The 13,110-nt window shown below is 40.4% G+C and overlaps 1 protein-coding gene across 3 annotated transcripts; it reads right to left on the reverse strand.

Moving 5' to 3' along the window:
* Nucleotides 1-833: 833 nt before the first annotated feature.
* On the reverse strand, nucleotides 834-12,855 carry pfkfb1 (6-phosphofructo-2-kinase/fructose-2,6-biphosphatase 1). Of its 3 annotated transcripts, none has more exons than XM_088403093.1 (14): nucleotides 11,514-11,612; nucleotides 7,929-8,054; nucleotides 7,763-7,859; nucleotides 7,634-7,700; nucleotides 5,881-5,955; nucleotides 5,737-5,793; nucleotides 5,201-5,322; nucleotides 4,919-5,126; nucleotides 3,871-4,017; nucleotides 3,620-3,724; nucleotides 2,577-2,706; nucleotides 2,414-2,476; nucleotides 2,281-2,345; nucleotides 834-1,522 (listed from the first exon to the last, which is right to left on the reverse strand). In XM_088403093.1, exons 1-14 carry the CDS (start codon nucleotides 11,569-11,571, stop codon nucleotides 1,463-1,465), a joined length of 1,380 nt encoding a protein of 459 aa, XP_088259219.1. In that variant the 5' UTR covers nucleotides 11,572-11,612; the 3' UTR covers nucleotides 834-1,462. The 3 variants fall into 3 exon arrangements, with proteins under 3 accessions (XP_088259219.1, XP_088259234.1, XP_088259227.1); XM_088403108.1 differs by lacking the exon at nucleotides 11,514-11,612 and adding an exon at nucleotides 12,749-12,855 and having other exon boundaries at nucleotides 837-1,522; XM_088403101.1 differs by lacking the exon at nucleotides 11,514-11,612 and adding an exon at nucleotides 8,813-8,919 and having other exon boundaries at nucleotides 838-1,522.
* Between the last annotated feature and the right edge of the window lie 255 nt (nucleotides 12,856-13,110).

The following is a 13,110-nucleotide window of genomic DNA, read 5'->3' on the forward strand; positions in this document are numbered from 1 at the left end:
TTAAAAACAAAGAATCCCATTAATTAGCTGCAATTCATTGGATGATGTGCTGCTCCTTGCAATGTGCTCACCTTGGTCACCTGGGGGCGGTGTAATCCATGTAGGGTAAATGTGGAGATGCTCAATCCTCATGATCCTCAGTAAGGTGATGAATTAGTTGTGTTTGAAGCAGATAATGATGTCTGTGATTGTCATTTTATCTGTCACCAAATTTTATCACCGTTTGTGTCCAAATCACCTTTGCATGACGGTAAAGACAAGCAAAACAATCCAGTACTGATTAATTCAAATCTCTGAGAAAGTTGAGTTATGAACACCACAACACTTTTACTATTTGCATTGCTTGTTTACATGACACTAAACAAACTAAACAAACTTAAATCCAAGCACTTGATTGAAGACTAAATTATCAATCTAGCTGTGAATGTGTGTGACTTGTGTAGCATTTTAAGATGCTACAGAAGGCACAAAACCACTAATAGCTACATTGGGAAAAAACTTGTCTGACTTCATTCAACTTTAATAATGGCAGTGGCTAAAATCTGGTGAACAAGTCATTTTTAAAGAGGGAATGACCTTAATTGACCACATTTTTAATCATGTGTAATGGCAGTCCAAATCCATATTTAAATGAAGTTAATCAAAAGGACTTTTTTTCTGCTTGTGCAAACAACTGAGAGGGAGTTCCGCATGCAAAAATAAAAGTGCGCCCGACTGGCATTGACCAAAAAGTGATGCTTACCTTTGGCTCGCTTCCACAAGGTCATGAAAAACTGCGGTGGTACAAAATGTGTTTGGCTCAAGGGTGGCTGCCGCCCATGTGCAGCAGCCTGAGGTAAGATATGGCTAACTCACAGGAGAGAAACTGCATTTTGAGTCAGCAAATTGATTTGTCATTCTCACAGTCAGTTTATTTTCTACAACAAATGCAGGTAGATCTTTCAGGTCGGTCTCCACCAACAACAACAAATTGGCGGTTGGTTCCTGCACTTGACCATGTTTTTTTTTTTTTTTTTTTTTTTTTAATGGTCCAAAGTGGATTCAGTCCACGGGCAGGAATGGCATCATTGCTGTAAACTTCTTTCAAGCGTGCCATCATACATTCAAGCTTTTTACAAGCTTTAAAGATTTATGATTGACATTATTTTGTTGGGAGAGACAAGTTTGTATGTTTTTTGCTTCTGTGGACCTTCTTCATGCAGGCTGATCTGAATGCTTGTAGGTATTTCTGGAACTTCATAGCAATTGGTGTCAAGTGGACTTTGGAAGATGGAGTGGACTTCTCAAGACATGGAGAAAACGGCGCAATCCACCTTCCCACCGCTGCCCTTCCACATCAAGCGTTTCGAGACGTTCGCAACGTGAAACGCGGACGAAGGGCCCACAAGTTGCTGTGTGGATTCCATGATGAGGTCCACCATGCTGGCCGTGTCCCGTCTCAGCTCTTTTAGTTGCACCTTGTTCAATTGTGATCGGGAGCCGTCTGCAGTGCTTCTTCTGGGTTTCTGTTAATGTCCACGTTCTGTAACAGCAACATACGCAATGTCATTGCAGCAAGGACACCAAAAAGGGGGATTTGCGAAGACAGAATTACATAAAGAAAAAAAATCACTGACATGAAAGACCAAAGTATGTTTGGCGTTTTTTCTCAAAATTAAGGTTCCCGAAGTTATGGAGTTAAAAAAATTCTTGGAAAAAACAAAAACAAACAGAATGGAGATTTTAACCTTGGGTTTTCGGCAACTTGTTTCTCTTAGTACAATGAACAAAAAAGGACAAAGAATGAACATTTAAGATTTCACCAAAGGGTCCCATTTTATTGGCAAGTAACCATATGTTGCTCCACAATTTATGTTGAACTATTTATTCCTGAAACTTGTAAAGCTGTACCTTTTTGAAAGTGTCTGTCAACTTTGACCATATTTCATCATACATTAGCATTAAGCTCGTGATGACTGTTCCAAAAGCAAAGTAGTTTGGTTATTTCAATTCCACTACTTGTAATTCTCTCAGTTTTACAGTATGTTTAGTTTTAGAGTGAACGTCAACTGCGAGTGACATCGAGCGGTCGAAACTGAGCAGTACTTGGCTTTGGAATTTTTGACAAGAGGTGCCAAATTTGATTCTATTGGGATTTACAGGCAGTAACGCCAGCTAGCTATTTTCAGCAAACGTAGAAACAAGGACAAGGAATTCTTGCTCAAAGTAAATGCTGAGTTCAAGCAAGACTTACAAAGTCATGGATAAACCTACTTGAAAATAAAAAATGTTTGCTCTCACCATGGGTTTGTCTCTGTGTGTGTTGACTGCCTGGATATTGAGGTAAAAGCTCTCCACTTTGCAGCCTAAAAGTGAGAAGAACCGGAACATCAGGACACGTCGACAATTCTGCCTTCCAAAAATCAGTACTTACCGTAGGCTATGGGCGTGAGTTTGAGCACCGTGTGTAGCGGGCATTTCAGATAGGGCAGCTCGTCTTCATCGAGAACAAGAGGCGAGGATGATGATGATGACGGTGATGAAGGAAGGCCACGGCCAGGCGGGCAAGGCACGAGATGAGCGGAGGACATACGCACCTGCAGGCTTGTCCAGGAAGTAGGCCAAGAGGCAGCGCATGACGGCTTGATGGCAGATGACCAGAACGTTCTCCTGCCTCTCCAGCTCCATGATGACCGGCTCCAGGCGATGGACCAGGTCTTCATAGGACTGCCACACAAGACAGCCTTGCGTCACACAAGCTTTCAAGGCAATGTCGTCTATAACTGAACTCAGAGGTCCTCTGAAGAACCTGCTGTTGTAACTTGTTTTATATTGAATCACTTCTTCATAGATTGATAGGTCCTCAACCTATGAAAGGATTGAGTGACTTGCTTTGTTTAAGTTTGTAAACCACACCCTGCTTGAGAAACAAAAGGCAAAGGTGGAGAGGCACTCTTTAGAACAAATTGTTTGACCAATCACCATTTTCCCATCGCAAAGGATACATTTTACTCAAGTTGAGTTCTCTGTCTCCAGACTCTCTTATTGATAACTCTGACACTCACCTGCTGAAGAATTATGTCACTAATGGCAATGTGCATCCATATAAAATCTAAAATAAAGGCATTTTACATTTTTCCAAGGCTACACTAACACACAATTTAGCCATTATGTTGCTTCATGTTCCATTTAATTTGCTCTTATTTTAAAACTGTAATGTTCTGTCATGATATTGAAAAGCATTAAATTTGATTTGCTGATCCCCGCTGAATGCTTGTTCAAATGTCACGTGTCCCCTCTAGTGCCTGCGGATACTCCAGAATTGTTATGACAAACCTCAATTCTGCAATCTTAGATGAGCAGAGCAAGTCCTTTTCTTGTGTTGGAAAAAACACTACTGTTGCATGATTACTCATTTTGTCCTGATCTTGGGTGGTTTTGTGTTTAGTTTTACGTAAATGAAGCGCCTGTTTGAAAACATCAACAGTGTTTGCAAAGGTCACAACTTAATGAACCAGATCACATTTTCCTGATTTCAAGTCAAATGGACATGCAGAAAATACCTTCATTTGCAAACACAATCTGCGTAACCTGCGTTTAGTGAAAACAAATGATGACGTGCGCCACAGTGAGGACTTACCTCACCCTTTGGGTAACGGTAGCGAAACTTATCCTGGTCCCTCAGCGCAAACTCTTCTGGGAAATGCTCCTGAATTTCCTCATAGGTTAACTCCTCACACACCCCCTAAAAGAAGAAGGAATAGAAAAACATCTTCCTTCCTGTTGTTCATTAAAAAAAAAAAAAAAAACATCCTCCTGAGACTTAGGTCGCCATGCATGACAAGGCTTGCATTTCACACATTTGAATAAAGTCATCAGAATGGAACTCACGGCGTCAATCTCATTGAGAGCCTTCCACTGCTCGTACTGGACCCCCAGAGGGTGCGCGGTTTGGATGGTTCTCTTCATGTGGCTGGTCCACACCTTCAGCTCATTAATCTTCTGACTCTGGATGAATGTCTTCAAAGCAGCAGCGTACTGCAAACAAGCAGTGCAGCTTCATAGTTAGTCAAGGGAGCACCATTTGGGATCCAACAAAAGTTATCTCTTATGAAACCACTAATTATCTTTTACCATCACTGTGATTATCTTGTCAAATCCAGCTGACAAGGAGGCGAGACCGTAACGCATGTTACCTCTATTGGACATAACTTTTAGATTGTGCCTATGTTTTAGGGTGAAAAAGAAGAAAATCATGATATTAACAATTTACAGCTAGGTAGATAGCTTGCAGGATGCAATCCTATTGGCCAATGTCAAAGTATTAAGACAGCTGATGTCAAATATAGGAGTATGGGTGATTTTCACTGCATTACTGCAAGTATCAAGAAATGTAATTATAAGGCGTTTAAAGTTGTTTTTAATGCATGCATACATGCACACACACACACACACACACACATTATATATATATATATATATATATATATATATATATATATATATATGAATAATTTTTAAATTATTATATCATCGATATCATATTTATTATTGCTAAATTGTGTTCTAGTGACTCCTTCGCACAACGTTGTATGCCACTTGTATCACCACTAATCGTAACGTACCAAAATTACAAACATTCTTGACTTTATTTGGACATTGTAGAGCTTTGCCGACTCGAAATTGTTGATAATTAATTATGTCTCACAACAAGGAGCTGTGGCAGACAAAATATGTCGGACCAGATCTTAAAAATCATTCTTAATAGTTATTGGACCCAAAAAGGGGGTTAAAATATTCTGCTTTGATCCAGGTTCAATTCTTTTTGCACCCCTCTTGTGCTTTCCTCACTCACTCACTCACTCACTCACTCACTCACTCACTCACTCACTCACTCACTCACTCACTCACTCACTCACTCACTCACTCACTCACTCACTTCATGTCCTCTGGGTGACAAAGAGGCATCTCCTCCGATGCGACCAAGAAGATTGAGTTGACTCTCCCCATGGCGGCTGAGGTAAATGGATCTCGGCGCAACATGGATGTTCATCAGGTAATAGACGATCCGGCTCTGGATATGGTCCCGGACCAGGTTAACCAGGTATCGTTTACCCACTTCGAAGATTTTGATGTAGGACAACTTTCTGTTCAACCAGAAGAATCTTTAGAGACGCATTTCGCCCAAGCGTTGGCAGTATTCCCTATGCCGATTGGGCACCTGTCTTTCTCGTCGTCGATGGACATGTAGCTGGACTTGTAACACTCGATGCGCTGCTGAAAGTCTTCCATGGCTTCCTCCATGCTGCGGTTCACATAGTCGGGACTCCCAAATTTTACTTGCTGCAAAGGACGTGCGGGTTGGAAAATGAATGGAGGATGTGTGTGCCGCTTGCAAAAAGTTAAAACACGTTTGGATATCCGGTGACATTGTAGAGTTAAAATGCATGGCGTAGAACCAAGGGGGTACCTAACGTTTTTGGTCAAAAGTAGATTTTAAGGGAAAAAAAAAATCCCCTGATCTGAATAGATTAATTTAACCCTTTAGATAACAGATATATTTTCTATGTATTTGTATCATTAAATCATTATTTGAAAAGGCTGTAGCTTGATAACGGTAAGAGATAAAGGCATACTGTGAAAATGTTGCTCGGTCAATTTTGCTTCTTTGTTGATTAAAGGATTAAAAAAAAACCTGGCAAATGGCAAAATCACAACTCATTTGGGGAGAGTGGAAAGGTGTTGAGAAGTTCTCACCTTGACATTCTCCGCAATTATTTCTGGGTCATCACAGATTGACTCCACAAAGAAAACCTGGGCACAAACGAGTTCAAGAAAATGTGTGGGGACACGGACGCACCAACGTACATGCGAGACGTAACAGAGTAAGAGAGCACTTGCCTTGTAGCCTCTCTCCTTGGCAAAGCTGAGGATGATGGCCCTTCTCTCCCTTGTGGTGTTGGTGGCATCAAAAACCTGCCGGATATATTTACCATAGGCTTTCAGCTTGACACTTGCTTTCCATACAACAATAAGAAAACTAAAGATGCAGCTATCAAATATCATGGTATATGGATGTCCTATCAAAAATTCAATTGAATAATCTGCTATTAGGATGAAAAATATATAATTTTGACACTTTAAAGTTGCCTGACAGAAGTCCTACCCTCAAACGTTTTTTCAAGCAAAGGTACTCAAATGAGGTCTCAATTCATCCCTAATGAAAACCAACGGAAAAACCACTATGAGTCGTATTAAATGAACAATTATGATTCTTTATTACACTTCTAAACGCTGTTGAACAATATAGAAGAGTAAAATGTAATGTAGCAGCTCCATTTAGTTTAAGCACAAGAGACTGCTTCAAGCATCAGTCTTAGCTTTGCACAAGTATCTGTATTGTACTTAAAAGTACAGCATGTACTTTGTATTTTTCACTTTCATGGTGGTTTAATAGTGTAGTGCAACGCATTTGAGGAGAATATGAAAAAGGAGACTGGTGTGTCTCTATGCGTACTGTGTCCTTATGGATATGAAAATCCAAAATTGAGGATGACCACTCACACACCAGAATGATAAGGAAAAGCTCTTCGGATTTACTGATATATGTGCTCATCTAATTTCCTGTAAATGATAGGGTAGTATTTTGCAAAGCATTATAGTTATGTTAATTAACGTGTCTTAGAGCGTTTGAGTTGTAGCAATAGCAATGTTTTTAGCGCGTGTGTGTCTGTGTGTGGCACAGTGAAAAAAAAAAAAAAACATCTGTTATGCCACAGAGTCCCTCAATGATGTGAAAGAGTGTGTGAGAGCATATGAGACGGTTTAATAGTAACCTTGCGTGTTTCGGTAGTAGTAGTAGTCGTAGTACGTATTTGTTTAACCCAAACAGGAAAGTAAAATATGACTGTAGTTTGTTTTCTTCTGCTACTTCTTCGACAGGTGCTACACTGATGTCTTGCTGCCCCCTAGCAGCATCTACTGGTAAATACAGTATCACCAAACCCACCGACTTTGTATAAATTTGTTTGTATACATTTATTTCCAACATTCTTTTCTCATCATTAAATTGCGTGTGGCTGTGTGATATTAGTATTATTTTTAATATTTTCTGTCCAATCACATTTTAATTTCTGTGTGTTGTTGTACTATAGCGTAAATTTCCCTAGGCATTCAGGCTCAGGTTTGGAAACTGAAACAAAACAAGAGCTTTGTACATTTTTAAAGAACTGGTACCTATCAGATTTCAGTTTGTAACTTCTGGGGGTTCAGTGAAGGCCCAGGCCCGAAGCTAATGTAGTTAAATAGCAGACTGGGGATCATTTTCAATTGTAATTTTAGATTAACACAAAATTAGATAATTTGTGACCATTATTATCATTAGTTTTTTTAAACAAAAATTAAACAAAGGAAGGAAAACAAGGTACACGGACGTTGAATGTTTGTGAGAGAGCAGTTTAACTTTCGGTGACAGTGTTTTAGTAGTATAAGTGTGAGAGATTGTTTAAGTAGTGTGAGGGTTTCAGTTATGTGTGTGAGAAAAAAAAATCATGTCTTTGAAAATGTTTCATTCACGTGTGGCACTGTTTCAGGCGGGAATGTAAAAATCTGTGATTTTCATTAAAACGTGTGTGAGAGTGTTGTTGCCACTTACCGCCACATGTCCCTGGTCCCCTGCGAAGTAGGTGGCCACGTCTTTGAGGGCGGCGGCCGCACACGCCCTGCGGACAGGCACAACAGTGACGCCTCTTTCATGGCACTATCAAGCGGCTTTGGGCCTTACTTGCGGATCCTCATGGCCTCCTCGTTGTCCGGTTTGAAGAACTCAAAACTCTCGTATGTCTTGACGGCCTGTCGGCGATACTGGCCCACGTTGAACGCTGGCGGGGATGAGAAGCGATAAGCAAAAGCGGCACGGATGCGGTTGAGTGGCGGTGGCCGGAACCAACTTTTTGTGGGCACTCCAATCCAGTTGAGGTAGCGGGTGAGTTTCTTGGAGATGTAAGTCTTGCCTCTGGCCGGCAGGCCCACCATGACAATGAGTGTTGGAGAATTGCACAGCTGTGGCACTGATGCTGCAAACACAGGCAGAATATTGAATAATAACCCAACAGGAACAAAAGTTCCACAAGCATACACACAAATTAGTGCATTTAGAAAAAAATGCAAGAAAGTATATGTAAAACAAAAAAGTAAGAAAAGGGAGCATGAGCTTCTTATAAGTTCTCTACTGTATAGTCAATTTCTATCATTTAAATACATATTCAACTTTGAAAGATTAAGACAATCAACAATCAGCAGTATATAAAATCAAACAAAAGCTGCACAAGAATATGAAATTTAGCCAAAAATATTTGCTATGCCAGTTCAAAGAATGAATGAATGACCTATAAATAAAGGGCAGAAGCCAATGTAAGCTAAAAAGGTAAATCCTTGGGTATTCTTGAAAAACATACACATGCTGACCAGGAAAATACTTCCTTGTTAACAATTGCATGTCAGGTGACGTTCACGAAGCAAACGCAAAAAAAACAAACAAAAAAAACAACAAAGTCACGCGGAAAGACAGAGTGGAGCGGGATGGCTTCAGTAGATTACTCAAGACTAACTACAGGCTACATTTGATAAAGATGATAGCTTTTGTCAAAATATTTCTGGCCAATGTATGTAAAAGGTTGTGTATTTTTATATTTACTCATGTCTAAGCAGAATAAAAACTGAATATTCCTATTTTTTTTCCTTTTCCCTATATAAAAATGAAGCAATGTTTGACACAATTCCAAACACGCCGCACAGATGAAACAATGAAAGAAGACACGCGTTTGTCTCTTACCCAGTCGTGATTCAACTTCAGGACGCAGTGATTAAAATGAAAAAGCGTTTGTCATTTATAAGGCAGCCTGCACACGTTTGCGCATCCAACATGCTCGGTAGGGTTGCACAAATACGAACGAGGTGGGCCCGGCCTGGGGTTTCCCGACGGCCACCGGACTGTTCGATTATGAATGGATTATGCCGCATGAGCAAAATGTTGAAAGGGCCGCGTCGCGTCAGTGACCGGGCCTACTGAGACTCAGCTGAGTCTAGACTGGCTGGCACGGCCCCAATATAGTCTGGATCCCCCGCCAGTGAAGACGACGCAACACACATTCAGCATTAAAATCATCAGTCTGTCTACGGCAGCAAACAAAAGCAGACTATCTGGTGCTTTCTGTGCTCGACTGCATTCTTTCCCAACCTTCAAAAAGTCAGAACTCATATTTGTCATTCAAAAATATCCTATGTAAGACCAACAAACAAATATGCCACAAAAATGTACGTTCACTCAAAAGAATGAATGAATAAATCTTCATTTTTATTGAAAATGCACAAGTAGAAAGCAACAAAATTACAGTTAATAGGCTTGAACCACCCAACAAAAATAAAACAACCGCGACCAGCAGAGAGAGACAAAATTGAATGGCCTGTCAGTACTTAATAAGAAGTATCCCAACATTTTAGATGAGAAAATATAATACATCGGGTCGGGGGGAGGAAAAAAAAAAAAGACTTGAGCCATGCCTCAAATTGGGGCATTAGCATAAGTCTGGGAAAAAAAAAAACACACACGCAAAACCTTGCAATAAAAAATAAACCTTGCACACACAACCCATACACATTATAACAAATCACAAGACTTGTATATGTGTGGTCAGTGAGCTCATCTAAATTTTATTTCCCTTTAAAATGACTAAACCTCTAACAATCTCAAAGGCGACTAACACACCATGTTTTTTGGTTATGTTGTCATCAAGATGTTGCCAAAGAAATCGCATTGTGGACACACACAAAAAAAAATGCAGAAAAGATGAATAAGCAAGTGGTTCTCCAGATAACATAAAATGGGCTTCCCCTAGAAATGTATGTGAAAAGGTGAATACAGATCTAAACAGCTACCGATGGAGGAAGTGGGGGCAATGTCCCTTTTGGGTTTTAATGGCCTGAGATAAATGCGGAGCGTGATGTCAGACTGCAGATGCGCCTATCCTGCACATCTGATGTGGGCAAGCAGCTGCTTCCCAACCCTTATGTCGGACGATCGGAAAACAGAAAATCATCAAAACTTCGAAATTCCCCACAGACTCAATGTTGTCTAAAGGTGCACTGCAATTGGAGAACAGTACAAAGTTGACCCCGCCTCCTGATTCAAATCAGATGGGTTGAGCTGGCTGAGTATGATTTGCACGGAAAACCATGCATGGATTCATAATAAAAACAAAGGCTATGCAACAAGGATACTTCGGTCTTAACGTTAACCTGTAACCCCAACCTGAACCCTCACCTTTAACCCAAACCCTAACCTGTAACTTAAAGCCTAACCCCAGTCATCTTACTTGAATATCTGCTCTCTTATTGTGGACCAAACTCTAACATACAAGGTGACACAACAAAGAACCGAGATTGAGGAAGTCATGTTAACGACAAATGCTCATATTCCTTGCCTCTTTCTCTTTTAAAATAGCTTACTACGATCACTCAAGAGATCAATAAGAGACTGTCTCGAATTTGCCTAAGCCTTGCAAAGGAGGTTTCAACAACAAGGTAAGACAAATATCTCAACTGATAAAGTGAAATCATCACTGCACTTTGCACTTAGCTGAATTGCAGGCCTTCTCATATGCCTCACTTGTCACGATCATAAATGACCATTTCTCTTTTGGAAGTTATTCCTGACAAATGGAGTAAGACGGGTTTGCCATTAACAGTCCTGCTATTAATTGTTAGAAAGGTCTGAACCGGTCTTGATGAAAAATCTCGGGCGCAGGGGAGACGATAGTAAAATGCTTTAGGTTCCAAAAAGAGACCAAGAGCCTAATATAAATATATAACTTATAGAAATTTACTCTTCCCCCCATACACGGCAACATAGAAAAATGCTTGAATTTGACCCCGAAATTATGAGTGCATTCTATATAGAGGTGTGTCTTACTTTAAGGGAATTACTGTGATAATTTTATATATTTTGGTGTGTTTTCATCACTGGTTATTGGCATATCAACAATAGCTGCTAGGTGATCCTTCACTAATACAAGGGTGGATTTACTGTGAAATTACAAATGAAAGTTGGTGCAGTTCCCACAAATGCACCTGAAGAAAAGGTCATAGTTGGAAGCACAGGTTAGCTTCATTTTATAGAAATGAACCATGTGCATTGGATGCATTTGTGCTGTATAAAGACTGCACTTGATTGGATGGTTTTCTTCTTGCATGTACTTTTGAATTTCCTGACCAGTCGTGCTTTTTTCTTTGTTATTGTTTCATGGCCGGTCAGCTTTAGAACGACGTCATGAAGGGGGCGTGACAGTCACACGATGTGAGGCGACCTTTCATGTTTCAATTCCTGATTAGAAATGCAACTACCAAATAACCTGATATTTCAAAAGAAATGTAATCGCCAACGTGTCAAAGGTAAGATTTATGAGGTCACCAAACACCATTCTTACAAGACAAGTCCAAGTAAGATGATGCTCTCCGCAGCTCACGTGTATTCTCACCTGTGCTGCTGTCGCACCTGCCGCGTCTCACAGTGTGTTCCAGCTGGGGAAGCTCCATGGCCCTCGGCTGAGCTCGCGCAACTCAGGACGCAAGAAGTGATGGCCTTTTTAAAGACATCAAACCCCTCGCGCCCAAGTTATTTGCCGGCCAAGCCCGCTCCCCCCCCTGCCACCCCTCGCCTAGCGCAGCCCTCTTTTCATGACACATGGACATACGATAGCAGCGCACTGCTGATGTCCTTTAACGTTTGCCAGGGCTGGAGTTCATCACACTCACGCGCACACACAGTCAGCATGCAGAGGGAGGGCAGGTCAGAGCCAGTCAGTGCAAAGGTCACTAAGAAAGTGAGAAGTGTTTCTAAATGTTTTTGCACTTTCAATGGCTGACCAGTGGGCGGCAGTGTGACGATAATATGCGTCAATGGTAATGACTGACTTGCAAACAGATTTGGAATGGCTTTGTGCAATCGTGACCACAGCTGCTCTGCTTCTCAGTGGGGTCTCAAGCTGTATTGGATTTTGAGGCCTTCTATTTCTGTCAACAAACCTTTTTTTTTTTTTTAAACCATCTTTAATGTCAGACATACATTCAGATACTCTGGTTACATGCAGAGCCTGACTGAAAAGACCAGCTGAAGAATTGACTTGAATTAATTGAATAGTACCTGAAAAATTTGGAATTGCTTATCTGGAATTATAAGCAGTATACGTGTTGCAGAATAGAAAAAGTATCGTAATTCCCCAAATATAAGATGCCAAAGTAGAAGTGCATTCTATAAACGGTAATTTAAAGATTAGGATTTTTTTGTGTTTTTTATCAACAAGATTTGAGCAAGATTGCATCCATCAGGCCACATTAACCGAGGTATGACGAACAGATCCGTATTTCTATATTGAACGTAATCTTGCTTGATATGGTAATTATGGTAATGGGGAAGAGCTAGGCTAGATGCAGACATTTGGCTCTGTTGGTTGCAGCTAACAAGATACTCATCCGAGGTTGCTATCGCATTGTTTTAAAAAAAAAGAAGCGAGCAGACTGAACCAGCGACCGAGTCCATCCTTGTTCACACATAAGAATATTACTGTAGACTTTAAAATGAATTGATTCTTGTAACCGCATGGGTTAGAGATCGTGATGCTACACAAGGTTAGACCTAAAATTGGCTAAAGACTCTCGCATGTCAGTAGAGCCCATAACCAACCAAAAAGGATAATAAGGAGGTACGCTTTACCTTTATTTCAACGATACTCTGTGAAAATCTCTCCAACGCCCATTTGTGCAAGGAAATTCTCCTCCTGTTGTACAGACTTCAGCCTCCCCTCTCTCACTTAGCTTGCCCGCTCACTCATCTGCAAGACACAAAGCTGTCACCAGACACTATACTAAATTAGATACCATAATTGACAAATATAAATACAATAAGATATGAAGAAAATTACAAAGATGACATTTATTCTGTTTCGCTATAGATTTTTTGTCCTACATTTGGGGAATTACTGTAAATCCGCCCTTGCAACCTCTAAAACAAGAGAAGTTAAATGATGATAAATTGACTTTAATATAACAACTACAAAGACATCAGTGTTATCTTTT

This window comes from Hippichthys cyanospilos, chromosome 2 (genome assembly GCF_059441005.1).
Source record: "Hippichthys cyanospilos isolate Australia breed blue-spotted pipefish chromosome 2, RoL_Hcya_1.0, whole genome shotgun sequence".
Lineage (NCBI taxonomy): Eukaryota > Metazoa > Chordata > Actinopteri > Syngnathiformes > Syngnathidae > Hippichthys > Hippichthys cyanospilos.